The sequence below is a fragment of the Ursus maritimus genome, unplaced genomic scaffold (assembly GCF_017311325.1).
Source record: "Ursus maritimus isolate PB19 unplaced genomic scaffold, ASM1731132v1 scaffold_3, whole genome shotgun sequence".
Taxonomy (NCBI): domain Eukaryota; kingdom Metazoa; phylum Chordata; class Mammalia; order Carnivora; family Ursidae; genus Ursus; species Ursus maritimus.
Window position 1 is genome coordinate 1,841,344 of NW_024425563.1, and position 26,621 is coordinate 1,867,964.

General features: G+C 41.7%; 1 protein-coding gene across 4 annotated transcripts in view; it reads left to right on the forward strand.

Annotated features, from left to right (window-relative positions):
• The first annotated feature begins 7,378 nt into the window (after nucleotides 1-7,378).
• The window catches only part of LMBR1 (limb development membrane protein 1), a 189,960-nt gene continuing 170,717 nt past the window's right edge, over nucleotides 7,379-26,621 (forward strand). Inside the window, exon 1 of one of the 4 annotated variants that reach the window (XM_040643760.1) lies at nucleotides 7,379-7,613. In XM_040643760.1, the coding sequence (XP_040499694.1) occupies nucleotides 7,548-7,613 (66 nt within the window). In that variant the 5' untranslated portion in view covers nucleotides 7,379-7,547. The remainder of the gene's footprint in view (nucleotides 7,614-26,621) is intronic. The other 3 variants (XM_040643757.1, XM_040643759.1, XM_040643758.1) reach the window with 3 other exon arrangements.

A 26,621-nucleotide genomic window follows, 5' to 3' on the forward strand; every position in this document is an offset into this window, starting at 1 on the left:
CCCCGACCGGCCTCGGCGTGTCCCATCTCCTCCTCATTCTCCTGCTGTGTTGGCCCAGGCTGTCGTCCCTACTGCTGTTTTGCTCCCTGCCACCAGTGACACCTCGGTGAGGAAGCGCACCTCCTCCAGGGTCGTATCTGAATCAGACATCAGGCATTTTTGTGTGGATGCTACAAGGGGAACCTTTAAAGACGTCTGCACAGGTGTCTTTGCTTGGAGTTCAGTGGGTCCCCCTTTCTTTTCTTTTTCTTTTTTAAAGATTTCATTTATTTATCTGAGAGAGAGCACAAGCACAGGGAAGGGGCAGAGGCAGAGGGAGAAGCAGGCTCCCCGCTGAGCAGGGAGCCTGATGTGGGGCTCGATCCCGGGACCCCGGGGTCATGACCTGAGCAGATGCTTAACCGACTGAGCCTCTCTTTATTCATACTTCAGTGAGAGTTAGCAGGGCAGGTGAAAACCACGTGACTCACCTAAGACAGAATCTTGTCAAAGTCAGAAGCTGACACCAAGGGTTGAAGGGCAAGTGGAGGAGGGGATGCTCTTTTTATCTGTGGACGTAGATTTCCCGTGATTCCCTGTAATTGCCCCCAGCCCCTCGAACGCCAGGTCCACATCCCCTCATTTCCTTTGGTTGGTTCTTGTAAGTTCCAACTCTTGGATACTACAGCCACGCAATATCTTGGCAAATTGAAACTCCTCTCTTCCATTTTAAGCAACCTTTTTCTCTTTAATCCCCAGTGTAAGAGTTATAAGTTTGCTATGAATTTCCTTGAAATTTGTGACTATTTTGTGGATAAATGACCCAATATGTAAATGTCAGCACAATGCATGCTTAGGTCCTGGTTTTTCAGATGACCTTGATGATGACAGCTAACTTTAGGGTGCCTCTGGACTTTGTGACTATGGCATTTCATCACAATGACCATGCCAGCGAAGCCTCTTCATTATTTCCAGATTACTTACAGATGAGAAAACAGAGGCACAAAGCAGATCAATAACTTTCCCAAAACCATACAACCAAGAAGTCGTAAAGCTGGCATTCCAACCCAGTACTCTAATGACTGAGACTGTTCATAAGCACTGTCCCATCTCATTTTCAAAGGGGCAGTTCATCTACTGATGTTAACGAACGCTGGCCAGCATTGAACACAAAGACTGGGAGCAGGGCCCAGGGCACTACTGGGCAGAGGGGGCAGTTAGATGCTGGGGTCTGGCGCCAAGCTAGAGCTTACTGCTGCCTAGAAACGATGTGCCTCTCGTCGTCCATCCTGCCTGCCCCCGGGGGCTCTGTCCACCCTTACCTGCACCTGTACTGTGTCTGCCGCTGCTAGTACCCTAGTGACTCTGTCCACCCCTGCCTGCCCTCTAGTGACTGTGTCTACTCCTATGAGCACCCCTGGTGGATATGTCATACCTTTTCTCTCCCAGGACCTCCAACACTACATTCTTCCCTCTGGAGGACGATCTTGCTGTTTATTTCCCTGAGAAAAGCAGACAGTCAGGCAAGAACTTTAACATGCTCCCTGTTAGGGGCTGAACTGTGTCCCTCAAAATTCACATGTGGACATCCTGATCCCAGGATCTCAGAATGTGACTCTAATTGGGATGGAGTCTTCAAAGAGGTGATTAAGTTGGGGCACCTGGGTGGCTCAGTTGGTTAAGCATCCGACTTAGTTCAGATCATGATCTTAGGGTTATAAGATTGAGCCTCGAGTTGGGTTCTGTGCTGGGCGTGGAGTCTGCTCGGGATTCTCTTTTCTCTCTCCCTCTCTCTCCATCCCTGACCCCTGCTCTCTCTCTCTCTCCAAAAAAACAAAACAAACCCCCCCCAAAACCCCAAAAAACCAACAAAACAAAAAACACAAAGAGGTGATTAAGTTAAATGCGGTCATATGGGAGGGTCGTACTTCAATGTGACTCACGTCCTTATAAGAAGAGGAGATGAGACACAGACACACAGAGAGACCACACCGAGAAGACAGAGCCTCAGGGACAGCCAGCCCCGCCGGCGCCTTCAAGTCAGACTTCCAGCCTCCAGAGCTGTGAGAAATCAAGAGTCTGTGGCTCCGCCCAGCCTAGGGGCTCTGTTATGGCAGCTCCAGGAGACTAATGAACCCCCACAACGTCTATCCCCTCTCTGCACCTGGACCCGAGCTCGCTGTCTCCCTTGTGACAGGGAACAATGACTTTATTTGGCCCCTGTGGAGGACCAACAAATACACGAACCACTGGTGAGTTCCGATCAATGTGAAGTGATGAATGTTTCTTGACCCAGCTGTGCTCTCATGGGGTTAGAACTGTTTCCTTGATGGGGCGCCTGGGTGGCACAGCGGTTAAGCGTCTGCCTTCGGCTCAGGGCGTGATCCCGGCGTTATGGGATCAAGCCCCACATCAGGCTCCGCTGCTATGAGCCTGCTTCTTCCTCTCCCACTCCCCCTGCTTGTGTTCCCTCTCTCACTGGCTGTCTCTATCTCTGTCGAATAAATAAATAAAATCTTTAAAAAAAAAAAAAAAAGAACTGTTTCCTTGAGAAAATCCTATTCACCCTGGAGGAGCCCTCGACCTCTCCAGGCACCTGGGATGATTAGCCAGGTGAGTGTCTCATTCTCCTCAATTTCCCTCAAAGGGTACCAGCTTTGACCAGCTGGCTGGCATTAGTTCCCGATACGGAAAATCTTCACCGAGGTGCTTTCCAAAACTTCGGCAGCTCCCATGGTATGCTGTCACTAATAATTGCTCTACAAGGGGGAGGAAAAAGGGGCCTGATTTGTATCCTTTGCTGATTTCCGTGGTGTAAATGCTCCCACCATGGCTGATTCCAGCTGCCGAAGTGCAGTTGTTGAAGGAAGAGTAGCACCCCGCCGTAGAGTTAAGTAACTTGAAGAGCACAGCTGAGAGTAAAGCATAATAAAGTAATTAAGACATGATGGATTTTGAATATTTGCTACCTTTAGAAAATATAATTTTTTGAAAAAGATTTTATTTATTTATTTGTCAGAGAGAGCGAGCGGGAGGGAGCACAAGCAGAGGGAGAAGCAGGCTCCCGCTGAGCAGGGAACCTGACGCGGGGCTCGATCCCAGGACCCCAGGATCATGACCTGAGCCGAAAGCAGATGCTTAACTGACGGAACCACCTAGGCGTCCCTTAAAAATGTAATTTGATGTAAGTTTATATAACTTAACTTGAAATAATGGTTATGCTTAACAACTGGCTCAGAAAATTCCTAAAAATTAACATCTGGTGTTTGAGAGCTGGTCTCCAGCACAGCGCTGGCTGGTTATCAGTTAGCAAAGCCCTAACGTTCAGCTGTTTCTTTAGAGAGTCTAAATGTTACACTTTGGTAATGCTGGGTCACCAGAGAACTTTATCTCGACCAAATAATTCCTTTAGGCTGAACCATATCAGAAGCCCCTTTCTATGTTATGAGAATCCGCTCTCCTGGGAAGCAGGGACTCCGTTCCACAAAACAAGCTGAAAATACCACATACTCACTTTCTTTGTGGGTCAGGTATAGCCACGTGACCCAGGCTCCGCCAGTTAGAGAGACCCACTGCAGTGACGTGACGGGGAGACCCTGTGGGATCCATCATGCAAGTGGCAACAGCCAGATTCAGGGCCCAGATATGGTAAGTCTTAGCAATGAGCACAGTCATCTCTGCAGCCCCCGCACACCCTCCCACCATTCTCTGTCCTGACCTTCCTTCCTGGGAGTTGATCCTTCTCCCCCTCTCTCTATAGTTCTACTACATGTTTGTACCCCTAAATAATACCTTGCTTTGTCTTGTGTGGTTTGGAACTTTATACAGATGGAATCATACTGTATGCGTTGTTCTTTTGCTCAGCACTGTTTCAGAGCTTTGTCCATATTTTTGCTCGCAGCTGTAGTTGGTTCATTTTTCTACCCCGGGGTATTATTCCATTGCATGAACACATCACAGCTTATTTACCCATCCCACTGCGGAGGAATAGCTGGGCTGTTTCTAGACCTTGGCTTGTCTCTCTTGCTGTATTTGGCTAAGGGAAAGAGAAAAACCTCACCTCTGACAGAGGCTGGAAGGAGTAGAAGTTACATCTGAATATTGCTTGGCTTGGTTTTGTTTAGGGCATAAAGAGGTTAAAAGAATGGTCTCTGTCACCTTATATCATTTCACATTTCATTGTGACCAAGAAAATCAAAGCAAGGCCTAGTGAAGCGAGGGGAATTATCTGGAATGTTAGCAGTTTCAAAGACATGACATGGCAGGGAAACCAGAGGACAGAGTAACAATCCGTTACGGACATCTGGCCGGTAAGGTTGGAAGCACCAGCAAGGCCCCCACAATTATTTACATCGGTATAGAATTTTGAAGACATACTGAAGTGTGAAGAAGTCTGAAAAATTTCTCAGGGCAACCAAGCTACTGACCAAGAAATATTTGTTAGGTGTCTGCTTTCTGCACGACATTCTATTAGGTATTGCAGGAAGTAACAGGAAGTAAACAGATGTTTACAAGATGCAAGAAAAAATGCCCTAGACCGTAAACAGCTTATATGTTGACTATCAATAGACACAGATACAAGGACATGTGTGCTAAGGGTCAAATGAATGGCTAGGAATATAACCTCTGTAAGGTTTCTGCTTTACCCCTGGATTGTAAGCTCTATGAGACCAGGGACTGAAACAGTTTTCTCCCTCCCTCCCTCCCTCCCTCCCTCCTTCCTTTTTTTAAAGGCTTTATTTCTTTGAGAAATTTTTTTATTTCTTTGCTTGAGAGAGAGAGCAAGAGAGCGTGAGAGCAGAAGCAGGGGGGAGGGATGGAGGGAAAGGGAGAAGCAGATTCCCCATTGAGTAGGGAGCCTGATATGGGACTTGATCCCAGGACCCCAGGATCATGGCCTCAGCTGAAGTCAAATGCTTAACCAACTGAGCCACCCAGGCACCCCAGCAGTCTTTCCATTGTATCCCCACAGTTTGGGATGAATGTGCGAATGAAGAGTCTGGAATCATCAGAAAAGACTTTGTGGAGAAGAAAGGTCTTTTTATTTATTTTTTTAAATTTAAATTCAATTAATTAACATATAGTGTATTATTAGTTTCTGGGGTAGAGTTCAGTGATTCATCAGTTGCATATAACACCCAGTGCTCATTTCATCACACGCCCTCCTTAATGCCCATCACCCAGTTACCCCCCACCCCACCTCCCCTCCAGCAACCCTTTGGATATCCTTTGGATAAATACCTACTAGTTTGGTTGCGGGGTCATACAGTAGCTCTATTTTTAACTTCTGGAGGAACCGCCATACTGTTTTCTGGAGTGGCCATACCAGCTTGCATTCGCACCGGCATGTAAGAGGGTTCCCCTTTCTGAGAAGGAAGGTCTTGGTGTGAACACTGAAGGGAGGTAGCACTAACTCTGAATAGTAGGGAAGAGGATATGGAATAGGTAAAGGGCTTGGCCTTAGCACTGGGGATTAGAGAGTGGAGGAAGCCAGGCCGTAGCAAAGAGGTCTTCAGGGAATGAAGTAGGGAGTATGTCTGGAAGGGTGGGGTGGGGCCCCAAAGTCAAGCTCTTAAATGCCAAGTTAAGGAGTTTAATTTTATTCTGCAGTCAGTGAGAATAACTGCATTGCAATGCATTGAACAGGGGAGAAAAACTGTGTTTTGGGAAGATTTGTTTCAGAGGGATGCAGAAAAGAGTGTGTCAGATAGGTGACAGAGAAAACTGGGATCCCTATCTCTAGCTTGGTTGGGACTGATCTGCACAGTAGCAGCTGGAGGATGCTCAGGGGTGGTAAGAAGGGACAAGGCCTGATGCAGAAGCACTTTTCAAAGTAGCTTCATAGTTTCTACTGTTCTTTTGGCCAAAGCAAGTCACCTGCTCAGGCCCATGTTCAAGGGGGTGGAAAATAAACATCACTTCTTGATGGAAGGAGGGGGCAAAGCCACAAAGCAAACTGGAGAATGTATAGGGAGGGGTGAGCTTCTGGCCATTTTTGAAGCCTCCTACCCTGGGCTAAGGGCTAAAGAAAACAGAAAGATCTAGATGCTTGGTGGTTGGGTTAGAAAGAGCAGAAATGCATGCATCCACTTTCTGGAACACATCTAAATAACATACATCTTAAAATCTGATCTGCTTACCCTCTGATCTGTTGAGATTAACCCAGAAATTATGCAGATTGTTTTGGAGATTTAACCCAGCTCTCAGAGTCTGGATGTCTAGAAAAACAGACTCAGATACTTTGTCTTTCCCTGGTTCTTTTGGGCTCTGAGACATTTTAAAAATAAAAGTGAATATTGCATTTAAGCATTGGAAGCATTCCTGGTTTCTTATCAACTTATGGCAGCAGGGGCACTCCCTCAGAACAAACCTCATGTTGAGTGCTCCCACTACCAACAATTTACAGCATACTGCATCATAAGCAAAGTATATGGGCTTGACAAGCTTTTTGGAGACCGTAGGAAAAAAAATTGTTTTTGAATCATGAAAAAAATTTTAACTCAAAATTGCAAAAGATACTGAAAAATCTAAATGCCCATATATTATTAAAATAATTGGAAAACAATTGCTAGATTTTTTTACTTCCTTAGAATTCTCAATTAGAGATGCCCCCCAAATCACACAGCCAATAGCAATTTAAATGACTTCTTTATAGTCAAATAAATCCAAAAGTAAAATGATAAATATTCCTTCAAACTCAGCTTCATGGCAAAAATCCAAAAAAAAAAAAAAAAAAACCAACAAAAAACAAACCCCACACCGAACGTACAATGGGGATGAATGACTGTGTTTGGTATGTTTGGAGGTCCCGAATATAAACTTCTGCCGAGGGTCCCGGGGGGTCGTAAAACACAACGGGGACAGAGAGGGCGACTCTACCGAGTTGGCAAGGGCCTCACATTCAGGTCTATCTACGTCTTCCAGGCGGGGACACCCGTTATCAGATCCACAGAAGCCAGGTTTTCAGGGGTCCGCCCCTAACGCGTCCGAAGCTCGTCCCTCCTGGCCTTTGACCTGCTTTGGCTGAGCGCAAGTTTTCCGGGGAGAGACCTCCTGCTTGACTCTGCGCAGTTCTCTGCAGGCTGTGCTGGGTGCCGGGCCACGATGATTCCCTTCTGCCGGGAACTGCACGGAGACTGGCCGGCCACCCACCTGTTACCCCTAAAGGAGGAAGAACCTGCTCCCGCAAACCCGCTCCGTACTGGTCCTGACAACCTGGCTCGGGCCTCCACTTCCCGGGGGCGTGGCCCCGCCTCCCCTCCCCAGTAGGCCACGCCCCTCGGCGGCTCCCGTTCGCAGACGACGCGGCGCGCTCCTCTGACGCTAAGCGCCTTCCTCTGACGTCAGGTCCCTCCCCGGCCCCGCCCCGCGCCCGCCCTCCACAGCTTGAGAGGCTTCGCCTGAGGCGGCGGCTGGGGCGGCAGCTGAGGCGGCTGAGGCGGCGGGGTTCCCGGTCACCGACCCTGCGGTCGGCGGCCGGCTGTCAGTCTCTTCCCGTCCCGGGCCGGCGGGCGATGGTGCGGCGGAGCGCGCGGACGCGGGCGGCGCGGCGGCGGGCATGAGGGAGGATGGAAGGGCAGGACGAGGTGTCGGCGCGGGAGCAGCACTTCCACAGCCAAGTGCGGGAGTCCACGGTGAGCCGGCCCGCGCCCCGCCCCCCCCCTGCGGCAGTGCTGCCAGCCGCGGCCGCGGTCGCCCCCGGTGCCCTGCGCCCCCGCCCCCCTAGCGCCCCGCGCTCCCGGGCCCCGCCACCCCCCGTGCCCCGCCACCCCCCGTGCCCCGCCACCCCCCGTGCCCGGCCGCGCTTTCGGCCACGCCCCCGCCCCTCCCCCCCGCCGCGTCCAGCGCCCGCCGCCCCCAGCCCTCAGTGCCGGGTGCACCGCGGCCCCCCGCGGCCCCCCGCGCCCCAGCTCAGGCGGGCGCAGCGCCGTGCCGTTGGGCCGGCGGACTTCTGCGCGGGCAATGCCGCGCAGGCACCTGCGCCGTCCCCTCGGCGCTCTTCTCGGAGCGGGGGGCGGACGCCGGTCCGGCAGACCCGCGTGCGTGCGGTACCTGGTGGTGGGCTCGGTTCGGCCGCGGCGCCCGTGTGCCGACCGTCCGCGGCCCCGCTGTCCGGCCCCGCTCGCGTTAGCTCAGAACCCCGCGGGTTTGGGTGTAGGCGACGTCCGCCGCGCTCGGGGCAGCTCCTTCTGGAAGCCGTGGTGCTGGGGTACCCCGTGCCGTCCCGGCTGCTCGGCCTCGGACGGCTGCTGGTTTACCTTTCCTTCTGCACCACAACACGGCGTGCTTGTGTCTGCGTCTCCGTAGCCGCGCCGTGGATCCGTTTTGCGCGCGCGCGCGTGTGTACACCCGTCCCCTCTTCTAACTAACGGCTCCCACATTCAGCCCCGCATTCGGCCGCAGCCCTGGGTAGCAGGTGAAAAAGTTCTGTAGAATTCTGTAGAATCGCCTCGTTTGTGTCGTTCTTGGTCTTGGAAATTGAGCATCACTTTGCGCAGTCATAGTTGGAATAAGGAGCGTTCTGAATGCTGTGGTTGTGTGACTATACCACAACTTCCGATGGGCGCTTCCGTAGTGCCCGGGTGTGGGCTCCGGCGCTTCTTGTCCTTGGTTTCTGGTGCACATGTGTGTGCATGTCGGAGTGGGACGGCTTTTCTGCGGTTTCCCGAGTGCTTGTGCCAGTGCACACTCCCACAGCACTGTGTGCGAGCTGGCTGCGCCTCTTTACCAACACTCAGCAAGTTCTGTCTTTTAATTTGAGACATTGTAGTAAGCATCTCATCGTATTTATTGAACAAAAAACTGTATTTGCACTTACCTGATAATTCATGAATTTGAGTACCTTTTCATATATTTATGGTAATTTGGAAATCTTGTGAAGCGTCTTCAAGACTTTACCCCATTTTAAAATTAGTCCTTTAATCGCTTAAGTATTGATTTGCAAGGTTTATGTTTTCCGAATATGATAGTTTGGTCATGTATATATGTATTGCAGTTTTTTTCCATTTTGTGGATGCTTTAATACTCAATGATATATATTCTGATGAGCAGAAATTCGTAATTTTCATATAGTTCACTTTAACAAAAATTCTTTTATGGTCAGTACTTTCTGTGTCCTGTTTAAGAAATCTTTGCCTAGTCCAAAATTATGAAGATATTATCCGTGTTTTCTCTAAATGCTTTATTGACTTACTGTTCCCATTTAGATCTGCAGTTCATCTGAAATTTATTTTTTGTGTATGTTTTTAGGTAGGAGCCTTCATTTTTTTTTCCGCCTGGATGTCCAGTCTCTTTAGCACCACTTATGACCTTTGTCATGACTTAGGTAACTGTAATTGTGGGGTTTAATTTTGTAATCCATGCTGTTCCATTGATCTGTTTGTTTTTGGCTTTACTTTTTAATTAATTAGATATTCTATCATTTGGATTGAGAAAGGGATCATGTTATAATAGCCAAGAGCTTTATTACCTTTGCTACTCTGGAAACAACTTAGTTTTGGTGCTGATTTTAAAGTTCCTTAGTTTTTCCCCTTGTCACCCCAGCTTCCTCCAAACCAGCACCTCTGGGTGGTGAATGTACTCCACCCTGTACAGAAGCTGTGCAGAAGTGAACCAGCTGATTGCGTTTCCAGTCTTTGGCATTCTTTTCTCAAATTATTCTTTTTTAGGGTGAATATAAATACTTGAGTTTTCTCTAGAACATGTTGCCAGTTCTTTGATTCAACTCTTTTTTTGGTTTTGCCATGTAATGCTATAAGTTTTACCTTTTTTTCTGATACTCTATCCATAGCGTACAATTAACATGTATGAGTGTACAATTCAGTGGCATTAAGTACATTCACATCTTGTGCAACCGTCACCACTGTCCATTTCTAGAACTTTGCTGTCATTCCAAACTGAAACCGTCCCCATGAGTTATTAACTTACCATTCCTTTCTCCTTCAGGCTCTCAGTAACCACCATTCTACTCTTGTCTCTATGAATTTGACTATTCCAGGTATCTCATATAAGTGGAATCATATAGTATTTGTCCTTTCAGGTTTGGCTTATTTCAGTCAGTATAAGATTTTCAAGTGTCATGCATTTCATAGCATGTGTCAGAATTTTTTCCCTTTTTAATGTTGGATGATATTCACTTGTATGGACATACAACATTTTGTTTATTCATTCATCATTGGACATTTGGGTTGTTTCTTGGCCTCTGTAAATAGTGCTGCTATGAACAGGGGTATACAAATATCTCTTTGAGACCTCGCTTTCAGTTCTTTTAGATGTGGGCATATCCAGAAGTGGAATTGTGAGAGCACATAAAAAAATTCTATGTTTAATTTTTTTGGGAACTGCCATGCTGTTTTCTATGCTGGCTGCTCCATTTCACATTCCCATCAGCAGCGCTTGAGAATTCTAGTTTCTCCACTAACACGTGTTGTTTTCTGTTGTTTTAAAAAATAAAAGTTATCCTAATGGGTGTACAGTGGTGTCTCATGGTGGCTTTTGTGTGCATCTCCCTAATAATTAGTGATGTTGAGCACGATTTTATGTGGTTCTTGTATATCTTCTTTGGAGAAATATCTATTTGAGTCCTTTGCCCATTTTGAATTGGGTTGTTTTGTTGTTGACTTTCAGGAGTTCTTTATATATTCTGGATATTAATCCCTTATGAAATGTCAGATTTGCAAATATTTTCTTCCATTCTGTGGGTTGCCTTTTTACTCTATTGGTAATGTTCTTTGATGCACAAAAGTTGTTCATTTTGATGAAGTTCATTTTACACATTTTTTCTTTTTTTGCCTATGCTTTTGGTGCTATATTCAAGAAATCAGCACCAAATCCAATGTCATGAAGATTTCTACTTATGTTTTCTTCTTAAAGTTTTAGAGTTTTAACTCTTACATTTGGTGTCCTTGATCCATTTTGAGTTAATTTTTGTATATTGTATAGTGTTTAACTTATACTCATGTAATAATCCTGTTTTGTTTTTAGTATTATGAGTATCTCAAGAGTTCTCTTGTCAATTACGTCAATGATTACATAGCAAAAATCTATTAACCAGGTGGTAATGATCTATTTTCTTTCTTCCTTTTGCTGGCTTTTTTTCCTTTTTCTTTTGAACTTCAGGTGCACAGAATTGGATTAATTATAATCCTTGAATCATACACAAATTTTTCTTTGGTTCATGTGTGACCTGCTTTTGATTAACCTATTTTTAAATAGTATGCACCCATGAACTATTACCCAGGATACTAAAACATTGACTCTAGCTTATTAAATACCCAGCAGGAGAACTGAAATATGGACAGTAATTTGTATGTTCTGGTTCTTTATACCTGCCGTAGTTGCATAGCATCACTTGTCTTTTGGTCCATCTATTCTTTTTTCCTTTTAAGTAGGCTCTGCACCTAGCATGGAGCCCAACAAGGGGCTTGAACTCACAACCCTGAGATCAAAACCTGAGCTGAGATCAAGAGCCGGTCACTTAACTGAGCCACGCAGGCACCCCAGTACATCTATTCTTTGAGTGCATTTACTTAGATGGTACCTTCCAGATGGTTTTCTTATGTTGATAACACTTTCACTGATAGAGCTATTACTTTAAAATGGTTGCAGATTAATACATAACAGTACCAAAAAATCCTCATAATCCCTTCACTAAATTATAATAAATAACATTTATTGAGTGCTTACTAGGTATCTCATTTGAGTCTCCCAACAAGCATATGAAGTAGGTATTTCACAGCATGTAGCCAAGGTGGCATAGTCAGCATGTGATGGAGCCAGAGTTTGAATCCAGGCAGACCGATTTCACAGCCTGTACTATATTTGCGGTCCTATAAAGTTTAAACCTCCACCATAACGGGGTTATGTGGGATCCAACTAGGTTGGTTACATAAAATGCCTGTAAAGCTAATGAAAGGACCAAGGAGAACCTATGAAACTAGGTGGCAGGGAATTTTCTGGCTATGGTTTAAGCTCCCTAACTTGGCTGTAGTATTTTTGGGAACAGTTCTGGGATTCACTAGCACTTCTACAACAGTGGAGATTTTAGGACCCTTTAATTTACTTGGCTTCCTTTTGGCCAAATAGAGTGGTGATATAATGGAGGTGCCAGGAATCATCCTCTCTTACACTGCTTCCCTAGGTGAGTTTACCTGCCTTTTTCTACCAGGGTCTTGCCATCATCTCCATGGCTCACTCCATGTACCACAGATAAAAACTTTAGCCCTGGGGCGCCTGGTTGGTGCAGTGGTTGGGCGTCTGCCTTCGGCTCAGGGCGTGATCCTGGCGTTCTGGGATCGAGCCCCACATCGGGCTCCTCTGCTGGGAGCCTGCTTCTTCCTCTCCCACTCCCCCTGCTTGTGTTCCCTCTCTCGCTGGCTGTCTCTGTCAAATAAATAAATAAAATCTTAAAAAAAAAACAAAACAAAAACTTTAGCCCTTCCCTCTTGAGAAGAGAGGTTGGGCAGAAGATGGGACCTGATCATCAATCTTGTATCTAAATTTGAAATGCAGTTGTTTGCATGATGTACTGTATGGTGACTAACATAACACACACACACACACACACACACACACACACACACACACAGAAAAGAAATGCAGTTGTTTGGAGGTCTGTAGTCTTTTCTGAGCTTTGTTACTGCTCTCCAGCAAAGTCTACCAGGGATATACGTATAGTTGGACAAGTTGGGTTGATTGCATGCTGCAGTAGGGAAAATGCATACCGTTGGGAACTGTGGGGTGTTTCAATAAGAGAGCATTTGAAAGGAACTTGTAAAAATAGCATTTGGGCATGTGTTGGGTGTTTTGGAAAGCATTTAAGGAAATGGGGCTTTGATCTTTATTGAATGCTGTTAGGAAGCAGAGGTAATTCTGTGATTATCTTAATCTTATATAGAAGGAAAGAAGACTGGGTGGGGTGAAGTTAAAACTAGTTGGTAAAGAAGCAAGTCATTCATATAAGCCATGGTAGGGAGATATTTGGTCATTTTTATGATTTGGATGGTATTCATGTTTTTTGCTTTGTTCAGGTCTGATTACAGAGTGGTGTTGTTTATTCTTTGTCCGTTACGGTCACAGAGTGCCCTTCTCTGCCATTGATGTTCTCCGAAGTTATTTATTTTCAAGAGGAGAATCATCAAGACGTAGCTGTGAGTGCCTCACTCTGAGCTGCTGGCCACTTTGTAGCGACATTAAGGCCTAGCTGGTAGTAGCAGGGTAGCTTCCAGATGTCAGGGGCTGCTTTTCTCTTTCTCAGTGTGGTCCATAAAGTCTTATAGTGGAATGGTGTAGTAAATAGAAATCCAATAGCTGACATATATTGATTTTATAATAGGTGAGCAAAAAGGAATGGAATAGAGGTACAGAGAATTCTTTGTATTTGATTTTGCTAAACTGGGTTAAATGAATTTCCCCTGGTAGGTGGTACAGTAGCCCATAAAGATGTTCATGTGGTAATCTCTGGAACCTTTATGTTATCATACATGGCAGAAGGGACTTTGCAGATGTGATTATGTTAAGGGAGAGATTGTCCTAGATTATCTGGGTGCATGCAGTGTAATCACAAGTGTCCTTACAAGAGGGAGGTGGGAGAGTCAGAGTCAGAGGAGGAGATGTGACAACAAGAGGAGGGTAGAGTGAAGCACTTTGAAGGTAAGTCAAGGAAAGTGAATAGCCTCCAGAAACTGGAAAAGTCAAGGAAATGGGTTCTCCGTAGAGTCCACAGAAGGAACTAGCCTTGCTGACATCTTGATTTTAGCCCAGTGATACCCATGTTGGATTTGTGACCTTTAGAACCATGAGGTAATAAATTTGTGTTAAGTCACTAAGTTTGTGGTAATTGGTTACAGCAGCCACTCAAATCCTTCATCAGGAGGCTTTGACCTTCACTGCTCTTGTGAGTATACCTCACTTCTCTCTAGTTCTGTACTTGGGGTTAAAGGAGACTGAGGCATTTCTAATTGCATGTAAGATTTTTTTTTTCTTTTTATTCTTTCCGTCTTAAGTGATAGTTGGAAGTATATTTCCTGAGAGGTATAGGCATCCAAAGAATGCTATATCATTTCAGCACGATTTCTAGTGTTAGTTTTCCTTTTGTTTCCAAGCTAATGTTATACAGTAGGATAGAATATATATTCTCTGAGAGCTGTATGCTTTTGTTTTATTCTGCACCGTATTTGTAGAAGGTAATTATAGATATTTACTCATGATGAGGTTTTGAAGATTATGTACAAATATAGTAGTATAGGTTAATTTTCTGAAAACCTTGGTGGTAAGATAATTCAGAGAACTTAAGGCATTATGAGAAAAAACAGACATGAGGCAACAAAGCTCATAATTTATTTTTGAAAGCCCTTGTAAATGTTTTAGCACTTAAGGTGAAACAATTCAGAAAGGGCACACAATAAAGACGATAAATTCTAATTTTATACTGTTAATATCTGTTATCTGTTGTTGTTAGAACTTTCAGAATCCCCTTCCCTGGAGTTTCAGTGGGATCCTTGTAATGCATTTTGGATTGTTTTGAATAATATGCATTATGAGAAGTATTTCCTTCTGTCTGTCCTTCCATCCAGATGTCTTTCTGATTTTTGGCTTAGAGTTGTTGACTCCTGGGACCCAGCTCCCTGCTATCATTCCACTAGCACAGAAGAACTTGTGTGGTGGTGGTGGGAAACGCTCTGAGTGACCTTTCCCAATCGCTGGGTGTCGAACCCTAGCTCTGCCTGTGATGACTCCATGTGAGAGCACTTGTAATCTTTCATGTTCCTGTTTTCCTGCTGCCCCCATAGACGGTAGTGGGGTGCCTTCTGCGGCTTGGATTTGCCTTCCCAAGGTGATATTGCAAAAACTCCTTCTCTGTCATCACTTTGTCTTTCCATTGCTGACCCATCTTCACCAGGAGTGACTTGAAATTTGGGGATGCCAGAGTTTTTTGTTTTTTAAAAAGCTTTGTAGAATTAAATTTGCATGTACTTCAAGTTGGGAACTTGAAGTTGAAGAGGGAATACAATATCATTTTCTTTTCTTTGTGGGTCTTTTTGTGGCAGGACTCGTGATAAAACTTGTAGTGTTTCAGTTGTGTAGGCCATAGATTCTCTAGATAGAATTGTTAAAGTATTCTGATATTTAATTAATATCAGTTTTTCACATATCTTCTTCGGGGCTTAAGTTTCAGGAACATTCCACATACCCTTTCATAAACAAATTAATTTTTTTTAGAGAGAGAGAGAGGGAGAGAGCATGGCGGGGAGGGGCAGAGGCAGAGGGAGAGAAACAATTTTAAGCAGGCTCCCAGCAAGGAGCCTCATGCAGGGCTCGATCTCATGACCCTGAGATCATGACCTGAGGCGAAACCATGAGTTGGATGCTTAACCGACTGAGCCACCGAGGTGTCCCCCACATACTTTTTAAAGTACAGGTTTTGGCCTTTAGAAGTCATTTATCTAACATTATTTTAATTTTCCTCAAATCTATGTATCTTTCAAAGAGCATCATAACTAAATATGGAATTTGACAGAAAGCTGACCATCTAGGACTGCAAGCAGGGTTATTTCACTAGCATGCTAATTCATGATTCTTTAGTGATTCTATGGGATTGATGTATGAGTTTGTTGATGTTGTATATTTGAATATCAGATGTCTTATTGAGGCCTATACTATTGTTATTCATAGTGTAATACTTTCTTTCAAAACACAAAATTTTAACTATTATATTTTATTGAGAGCCTGAGCTGCTCTTTATTGCACAGCAGTACTGAAAGCTGAGCAAGGAGGTAGATTTGTTTGGTTTGGATTGGGGCAGTGTAGGTTCCAGTCATATCTTTGCTATTTACTGGCTGTGTGATATTGGGCAAGTTCCTTATCTCTTGGAAGCTTAATTTTCTTGTCTATGAAAATGGGATTTGTAACACCTATCTTAAAGGTGTGATAATTAATTGAGATAATGGTAGAAAAGGGCTTGGTATGGTACTGGAAACATAATTATTACTTAGTACATTGGGATTTATTATTTCTATTGACTTTGATGTATTGAATTAAGCTTCTTTAAGAATAGATGATTTTTGAATGAGTTTCAGAGTTCTAGTTACCAAGAGCACTTGAGGTAGCTTTGTTAACTTGAGGGGCATCTAGATAATGAAAGAGCAAGCTAATGGGAAATTTTTTTTTCATATTTGTATTCTGATTTTGCTTCGGTACTTATCCTCCAGGAAGTTCCATGCAGTAGCTTTTAAATATGTTCCAGGGCTGGCTACATAATTTTTTGGGCCCAGTTCAAAGTGAAAATATGGATTCTTTATTCAAAAAGCAGGGGAAAAAATGCCGTTAGAGGTACTAAAATATAAAGCTCTTTCTTTTATTATGCGTTTTTTCCCCCTAAATTGCCATGGTGTTTTTTGTTTGATATTCAGTGTTGTTCTTTGTTTGATATTCAGTGTTGTTCTAAATAAAAAAACTTTTTATTTTAATTCCAGTGTAGTTAACATACTGTATTATTAATTAGTTTCGGGTATACAGTATAGTGAATCACCAGTTCCATATATTACTCAGTGCTCATCAAGTTAAGTGTACTCTTAATCCCCTTCACCTGTTTGACCCATCTCTCCATGAACCTCCCTCCCCTCTGGTAACCATCTGTTTGTTCTCTGTAGCTAAATCTGTTTCTTGGTTTGTCTCTTTTTTCCTTTGTCCGTTTGTTTTGTTTCTTGAATTCCACATATGAATGAATTGATATGGTATTTGTTTTCTCTGACTGATTTATTTCACTTTACATTATAGTCTCTAGATACATGCATGTTGTTGCAGATGGCGAGATTTCATTCTTTTTTATGGCTGAGTAATATTCCGTTGTATATAGATACCAGTCTTTTTTCTCCATTCATCAGTTCATGGACACTTGGGCTGCTTCCATAGTTATTGTAAACAATGCTGCAGTAAACATAAGGGTGCATATATCCTTCTGAATTAGTGTTTTTATATTCTTTGGGTAAGTAGTAGTGTGATTACTGGTTCATAGGGTAGCTCTATTTTTAATTTTTTGAGGAACTTCAGTACTGTTTTCCACAATGGCTGTACCAGTTTGCGTTCCTGCCAACAGTGCCCAAGGGTTTCTTTTTCCTCCACATCCTCGCCAACACTTGTTGTTTCTCATATTTTTGATTTTAGCTATTCTGACAGATGTGAGGTGATATCTTATTGTGATTTTGATTTGTATATCCCTGATGATGAGTGATGTTGAGCATCTTTTCCTGTGTCTGTTGGCCATTGATTCTTCTTTGAAGAAATGTTTGTTAATGCCTTCTACCCATTTTTTAATTGGATTATTTGTTTTTTTGGGTGTTGAATTGTATAAGTTTTTTTAAAAGTATATTTTGGATACTCACCCTTTCCCAGATGTGTCGTTTGCAAATATCTTTTCCCATTCCGTAGGTTGTCTTTTAGTTTTGTTGATTTTTTCCTTTGCTGTGGAGAAACTTTTTATTTTCATGTAGCCCCAGTAGTTTATTTTGCTTTTGCTTCCCTTGCCTCAGAAGACATATCGAGACAAAAGTTATGGCCAATGTCAGAGAAATTACTGCTTGCAGTGCTCTCTTCTAGGCTTTTTATGGTTTTGGGTCTCATATTTAGGTACGTAACCATTTTTAGTTTATCATTATTTTTTTATTTTATTTTTTTATTTAATTTTTTAATTATGTTATGTTAGTCACCATGCAGTACATCATTAGCTTTTGATGTAGTGTTCCATGATTCATTGTTTATGTATAACACCCAGTGCTCCATGTAATACGTGCCCTCCTTAACACCCATCACCGGGCTAGCCCATCCCCCCACCCTCCTCCCCTCTAAAACCCTTAGTTTGTTTCCTGGAGTCCATAGTCTCTCATGGTTTGTCTCCCCCATCTGTTTTCCCCCCCTTCATTTTTCCCTTAGTTCTCCTAATGATCTCCCTGCTATTCCTTATGTTCCACAAATAAGTAAAACCATATGATAATTGTCTTTCTCTGCTTGACTTATTTCACTTAGCATAATCTCCTCCAGTTCCATCCATGTTGATAAAAATGTTGAGTAATCATCCTTTCTGATGGCTGAGTAATATTCCATTGTATATATGGACCACATCTTCTTAATCCATTCGTCTGTTGAAGGGCATCTCGGCTCCTTCCACAATTTAGCTATTGTGGACAATGCTGCTATGACCATTGGGGTGCATATGGCCCTTCTCTTCACTACGTCTGTATCTTTGGGGTAAATACCCAGTAATGCAATTGCTGGGTCATAGGGTAGCTCTATTTTTAACTTTTTGAGGGACCTCCACACTGTTTTCCAAAGTGACTGTACCAACTTGCATTCCCACCAACAGTGTAAGAGGGTTCCCCTTTCTCCACATCCTCTCCAACATTTATTGTTTCCTGTCTTGTCAATTTTTGCCATTCTCACTGGTGTAAGGTGGTATCTCAATGTGGTTTTGATTTGAGTTTATTTTTGTGTATGGTGTAAGTAAGCTGTCCGGTTTCATTTTTATACATGTAGCTGTCCAGTTTTCCGAAGACCATTTGTTGAAGAGACTGTGTTTTTCTCATTGCATATTCTTGTGTCCTTTGTTGAAGATTAGCTGACCATATAGTTAGGGGTTTATTTCTGGGTTTTCTATTCAGTTCCCTTGATCAATGTGTCTGTTTTTGTGCCAGTACCATACTGTTTTGATTACCACAGCTCCGTAGTAAAACTTGTACATGAATGTTCACTTGAAATCTGGAATTTTGATACTTCCAACTCTGTTTTTCGATTTCAGGATGACTTTGTTTATTCAGGGTCTTTTGTGGTTTCATACACATTTTAGGATTGTTCGTTTTATTTATTTAAGATTTTATTTATTAGAGAGAGAGTGAGTGAGAGAGAGCATGAGAGGGAGGAGGGTCAGAGGGAGAAGTAGACTCCTGTTGAGTGAGGAGCCTGATATGGGGCTTAATCCCGGGACTCCAGGATCATGACCTGAGCCAAAGGCAGACGCTTAACCGACTGAGCCACCCAGGTGCCCCATGTTCATTTTAGTTCTGTGAAAAATGCTGTTGGTATTTTGATAGGGATTGCGTTGTATCTATAAATTGCTTTAGTAGTATAGACATTTTAACAATATTTGTTCTTCTAATCCATGGGCACAGATGTCTTTCCATTTGCGTCATTTTCAGTTTCTTTCATCAATGTTTTATAGTTTTCAGAGTTCAGGTCTTTCGCCTCCTTGGTTAAGCTTATTTCTAGGTATTTTATTATTTCTTAGTGCAATTATAAATTGGATTGTTTTCTTAATTGCTTCATTATTAGTGTATAGAAATAGTGCAGTACTAGTTTTAAATGCAGATGTAAGAGCATTGAACCCATGTGCAGTCACTGGAATTATGCAATTTATATTTAACAGTTCATATATGTGTCTGTATTTTGTTCTCACCAGAACAGTGGAAATGCTTCACAGAAACAAACTCAATTGTTTTTTTTTGAGTTTTATTAAGATATGATTCACATACATATAATTCACCCAATTCAGTGGTTTTTAGTATATCCAAGAGTTGCATAGTCATCCCCACAATTTAATCCTAGACTATTTTTATTTCTCTCCAGGAGAAACCCTATACCCAGTAGCAGTTATTCCCCATTTCCCCCTGAATTCTCTTCCCTCCAGTCCTAGGCAGCCGCTAATCTACTTTCTGTCTGTATGGATTTGCCCATTCTGGATATTTCATGTAAATTGAATCATGCAATATGTGTTTTTTGTTGTGTCTAGCTTCTTTCAGTTAGCATGATGTTTTTTCATCCATATTGTAGTGTGCATCAATACTTCATTTTTTTGTGGTCAAATAATATTTCGTTATATGGATGTGCCACATTTTGTTTATTCATTCTTTAGTTAATGGACCTTTAGGTTTTTTCCATTTTTTGGCTCTTATGAAAAATGCTGCCGTGAACATTCATGTATAAGTTTTTGTGTGGGTGTATGTTTTCATTTTTCTTGGACGGAATTGCTGGGTTGTATGATACCTCTATGTTTAATATTTGAGGAGCCGTCAAACTGTTTTCCAAAGTTGGAGCACCATTTCACATTTCTATTGCATTTCAATTTTTCTACATCCTCTTTCACAGTTGTTATTAACTGTCATTTTTATTTTTTTAAAGATTATATTTATTTATTTGACACAGAGAGCACAAGCAGGCGGAGTGGCAGGTAGAGGGCAGAGGGAGAAGCAGGCTTCCCACTGAGCAGAGAGCCCAACATGAGGCTCCATCCCAGGACCCTGGGATCATGACCTGAGCCAAAGACAGACCCTCAACTGACTGAGCTACCCAGGCGCCCCTTGATTTTTAATTATAGCCATCCTAGTGAGTATGAAATGTTATCTCATTGTGTGTGTGTGTGTGTTTTAAGATTTTATTTATTTAAGTAATCTCTACACCCCATGTGGGGCTTGAACTCACAACCCCAAGATCAAGAGTTGCGCGCTCTTCTCACTGAGACAGCCACACACCCCTCATTGTGGTTTTGATTTGCATTTCCCTGATGACTAGTGTTGTTTAACATCTTTCCGTGTATTTATTGGTCATTTGTGTATATTCTTTGGAGGAATGTCTATTCAGCCTTTGTCTTTTTTCATATTGGGTTCTTTTTTTTTTTTCCCTTATTGAGTTGTAAGAAATCCTTCTATATTTTGGACATAATGCCCTTATCAGACATATGACTTGCATATACATATTTTCTTCTATTCTTTTCATTCAGTCATCTTTTCACTTTTTTGATTGCACCACAAAAGTTTTTAATCTAGTTGAAATGCACTTTACCTATAAAAATTTTTTTGTCCCTTTTGTATTTATGTCATGTTCTAGAAGGTCATAAAGATTCTTGTACTTTTTTCCAAGAATTTTACAATTTTAGCTGTCACATTTATATCTGTGATCCACTTTGAGTTAATTCTTGTGTGTGGTAAAGAAAGAGGCTTATCTTTTTTGGTGAGCTCTCTCTTCAGATCTCTAGATCACTTTTTAATTGGCTTGTTTTTTGAGTTTTAAGAATTCTTTCTATATTTTGGGGTCACTTCTTTACTGGCTGTGTGTTTTGTACAAATTTCCACCAGCCTGTGGCATATCTTCTCTTACGAGTGTCTTTCATAGAGCAGAAGTTTCTAATTATAATCCTGTCCAATTTATCATTTTTATCATGGATTATGCTTTTCAGGTTGTATCTAAAAAGTCATTGGCAAACCCAAGATCACCTGCATTTTTTGCAGTCATGTTTTACATGTAAGACTTTGATCTATTTTGAATTAATTTTTGTGAAAGGTATAAATAAGGTCTTTGTCTAGATTCATTTTCTTTATATATGTATATATATGTTTTAATTTAAATTCAGTTAGCCAACATATAGTATATCATTGGTTTCAGATGTAGTGTTCAGTAATTCATCAGTTGTGTATAACACCCAATGCTCATCACATCATATGCCCTTCTTAATGCCCATCATCTAATTACCCCATCCCCCCACCCACGACCCCTCCTGCAACCCTCAGTTTGTTTCCCGTAGTTAAGAGTCTCTCATGGTTTTTCTCCCTCTCTGATGACTTCCCATTCAGTTTTCCCTCCCTTCCCCTATGGTCCTTTGTGCTGTTTCTTATATTCCGCATATGAGTGAAACCATATGATAATTGTCTTTCTTTGATTGACTTATTTCATTCAGCATAATTCCCTCCAGTTCCATCCACATTGATGTAAATGGCAAGTATTCATCCTTTCTGATGGCTGAGTAATATTCCATTGTATATATTACACCACATCTTCTTTATTCATTCATCTGTCGGTAGACATCTTGGCTTTTTCCGCAGTTTGGCTATTGTGGACATTGCTGCTATAAACATTTAGATCACTACATTTGTATCTTTGGGGTAAATACCCAGTAGTGCAATTTCTGGGTCGTAGGGTAGCTCTATTTTCAGCTTTTTGAGGAACCTCCGTATTGTTTTCTAGAGTGGCTGCACCAGCTTGCATTCCTTCTAACAGTGTAGGAGGGTTTCCCTTTCTCCACATCCTCACCAACATTTGTCGTTTCCTGACTTGTTAATTTTAGCCATTCTGACTGGTGTAAGGTGGTATCTCATTGTGGTGTTGATTTGTATTTCCCTGATGCTGACTGATGTGGAGCATTTTTTCTTATGTCTGTCGGCCATTTGGATGTCTTCTTCGGAGAATGTCAGTTCATGTCTTCTGCCCATTTCTTGATTGGATTATTTGTTCTTTGGGTGTTAAGTCTGATAAGTTTTTATAGATTTTGGATACTAGCCTTTTATCTGATATGTCATTTGCAAATATCTTCTCTCATTCTGTCGGTTTTTTGTTTTTGTCAACTGTTTTCCTTTGCTGTGCAAAAGGTTTTTATCTTGATGAAGTCCCAGTAGTTCATTTTTGCCTTTTGAGACTTGTCTAGCAAGAAGTTGCTGTGGCCGAGGTCTAAGAGGTTGCTGCCTGTATTCTCCTCAAGGATTTCGATGGATACCTGTCACACATTGAGGTCTTTCATTCATTTTGAGTCTTTTTGTGTATGGTGTAAGAGAAATGTTCAGTTTCATTCTTCTGCATGTGGCTGTCTAATTTTCCCAACACCATTTATTTAAGAGACTTCCTTTTTTCCATTGGATATCTTTTCCTGCTTTGTCAAAGATTAGTTGACCATAGAGTTGAGGGTCCATTTCTGGGTTCTTTATTCTGTTCCATTGATCTATGTGTCTGTTTTTGTGCCAGTACCATACTGTTTTGATGATTACAGGTTTATAATAGAGCTTGAAGTCCAGAATTGTGATGCCTTCAACATTCCTTTGGCTATTCGGAGTTTTTTCTGGTTCCATGCAAATTTTAGGATTATTTGTTCCGGTTCTGTGAAAAAAGTTGATGGTATTTTGATAAGGATTGCATTGAATGTGTAGATTGCTTTAGGTGGCATAAACATTTTAACAGTATTTTTTCTTCCAGTTCATGAGCATAGAACGTTTTTCCATTTCTTTGTGTCTTCCTCAATTTCTTTCATGAGTGTTCTATAGTTTTCTGAGTACAGATCCTTTGCCTCTTTGGTTAGATTTATTCCTAGATATCTTATGGTTTTGGGTGCAGTTGTAAATGGGATCGACTCCTTAATTTCTCTTTCTTCTGTTTCATTGTTAGTGTATAGAAATGCAACTGATTTTTTTTTTGCGTTGATTTTATATCCTGCCAACTTTGTTGAATTCCTCTATGAGTTCTAGCAATTTTGGGGTAGAGTCTTTTGGGTTTTCCACATAGAGTATAATGTCATCTGCAAAGAGTGGGAGTTTGATGTCTTCTTTGCTGATTCAGATGTGTTTTATTTCTTTTTGTTGTCTGATTGCTGAGGCTATGACTTCTAGTACTATGTTGAACAGCAGTGGTGATAATGGACATCCCTGTCGTGTTCCTGACCTTGGGGGAAAAGCTCTCTTTTTCCCCACTGAGAATGATATTCGCTGTGGGCTTTTCATAGATGGCTTTTATGATGTTGAGGTATGTTCCCTCTATGTCTACACTGTGAAGAATTTTAATCAAGAAACGATGCTGTACTTTGTCAAATGCTTTTTCTGCATCTATTGTGAAGATCATATGGCTCTTGTCCTTTCTTTTATTTATGTGGCATATCACATTGATTGATTTGCAGATGTTGAATCACCGTTGCAACCCAGGAATAAATCCCACTTGGTCGTGGTGAATAATCCTTTTAATGTACTGTTGGGTCCTATTGGCTAGTATTTTGGTGAGAATTTTTGCATCCATGTTCATCAGGAATATTGGTCTGTAATTGTTCTTTTTGGTGGGGTCTTTGTCTGGTTTTGGGATCAAGGTAATGCTGGCCTCATAGAAAGAGTTTGAAAGTTTTCCTTCCGTTTCTAATTTTTGAAACAGCTTCAGAAGAATAGGTATTAATTCTTCTTTAGATGTTTGGTAGAATTCCTGTGGGAAGCCATCTGGCCCTGGGCTTTTGTTTATTGGGAGATTTTTGATTACTGCTTCAATTTCCTTGCTGGTTATGGGTCTGTTCAGGTTTTCTCTTTCTTCCTGTTTCAGTTTTGGTAGTTTATACATCTCTAAGAATGCATCCATTTCTTCCAGATTGCCTAATGTGTTCATAATATGTTCTTATAATTATTTGTATTTCTTCAGTGTTGATTTTGATCTCTCCTCTTTCATTCATGATTTTATGTATTTGTGTCCTTTCTCTTTTCTTTTTGATAAGTCTGGCCAGGGGTTTATCAATCTAATTAATTCTTTCAAAGAACTAGCTTCTAGTTTCGTTGATCTGTTCCACTGTTCTTTTGGTTTCTATTTCCTTGATTTCTGCTCTAATCTTTATCAGTTCTCTTCTTTTGCTTGGTTTAGGCTTTATTTGCTGTTCTTTCTCCAGCTCCTTTAGATGTAAGATTAGCTTGTGTATTTGAGACTTTCCTAATTTTTTGAGAAAGGCTTGCATATGTAGTTTCCTCTTCGGACCGCCTTTGCTATATCCCAAAGTTTTTGTACAGTTGTATTTTCATTTTCATTTGTTTCCATGAATTTTTAAAATTCTTTAATTTCCTGGTTGACCCATTCATTCTTTAGTAGGATGCTCTTTAACTTCCATGTATTCAGTTCTTTCCAAATTTCCTCTTGTTATTGAGTTCGAGTTTTATAGCATTGTGGTCTGAAAATATGTGGGGGATAATCCCAGTCTTTTTGTACCAGTTGAGACCTGATTTGTGGCCCTGTGTGTGATCTATTCTGGAGAATGTTCCATGTGCACTCTAGAAGAATATGTATTCTTTTGCTATAGGACGGAATGCTCTGTATATATCTGTGAAGTCTGTCTGGTCCAGTGTGTCATTCAAAGCTCTTGTTCCATGTTGATCCTCTGCTTAGATGATCTGCGCATTGCTATGAATGGGGTGTTGAAGTCCCCTACTATTATTGTATTATTATCAATTTGAAAAAATTAACACCAAATAATACGATCTTTACATCATTTCCTTTTTCCACATTCAGCATTCATTTATTAGACCAGTAATTCTCAACTGGGTCCCCCCCCCCCACCGCCCCAGAAAACGTAGCAATGTAGCAACTTGGCGGGGGGGGGGGTCGTGGATTATGTGTTGGCATCTGGTGGGTAGAGGACCAAAATGATACCAAACTCCTACATTGCAAAGGACCCCTGCAGCAACAAGGAATTATTCGGCCTATAATGTTAAAAGTGCCAGGGTAAAGGAACTCTCTTTTAGACTAACTGCCAAAAAATACGTAAGATAAGCACAGAAATAATGACATATACAACACAATTTGAATAGCCTCCTACAAGTAATGTTTATTTTTTATTGTAAGTTGCCATAGTAGGGAATGCTTATATTAATTTAATTAGTACATTGTAATAACTGAATTCCTTTCTCTTTTAAAAAAATAGGCACATTAAGAGATTAAAAATTATTCCAAACTACTTAGTATTAAAATGGGGGAGAAAGCACTTTCCATTATGATCTTACACCTTGTGTTTTTTTAAAAAAAGGATTAAAATAATTTTTACTCTGTCAACCAAAAACTTACATTTAAAATTAAAAGTAAAACAGAATAAGTTAGAAAGAAGCCCTGGGATATCTCATCTGGATTAAATCGGTGCAGAGACTGCATATCAGAGGAAGATTCCCAAGCAGCTGCCAACTGATGAACCCAAGAGAGTTCCCCACAGAGAATAAAGTATTTTTAAAACACTATTTTACATCATATACACCATACACAAAAAATAATTCCCAAGTAAATCAAAGATGTAAAAGTAGGAGATAAAACCATAAAACATATAGGTGACTTCTGCTTTCCAGTCCAATTTGAAAAGAGCTTGGAAGTCCTCATTCCCATCCCCCAACAGGGAGAAAGGCTGAAGAATTTGAAAATCAGCAACTCCTCTTAGATTCATCAGAGCATTGAGATTATAGGGCACATTGCTGCCTTGAAAACTGGAAAGAGAGGTGGATATGTAGAATCACAGTTTATCCAAAACAAAAGCCTATATAGCAGAAGCCTGCTATAAGTAGCTAGTACTGGTAGGAACACTTAAGCTGTAATTAATTGCTAGAGATTTAGTGTGGACTAGCTAGAGAGTTTGAACCTCCAGAGGTCCAGTCTTCTTAGGGGGTGCTTCCACACTTCTAGGAGCTCTATTAGGTTCTCAGGGTAAATAAAATAAAATAAAACATAAAATAAATAAATAAAAAAAGTCCCCCTAGTGCTTCTGGCAGGAGAGAGGGAAAGTAACCATTCTGGGAAATAACCAGAACATTTTATTCACCTTGACAAAAGGTCTGCTCTCAAGGGAAATTGTTTTTACCAGAACCACCCTTTTCAACCACATCAGTCAGGCTTCTGTATAATAACAGGGGATTACAGCTAAAAGAACTGCAAGGCTCAGATTCTCTTTAAGAGGAAGTCTCTAGAGAAAACCAAAGGCAACAGGGGAGACAAAACCAAGCACCCTAGAGGACATTCTAGCTTCTGACTCCTACAGCTCCATCAAACAGTAAACAGCCCAGCTCACAGCTAAACATAAACCTCACTGAGACCTATTTACCCCAGTTCCTTTTACC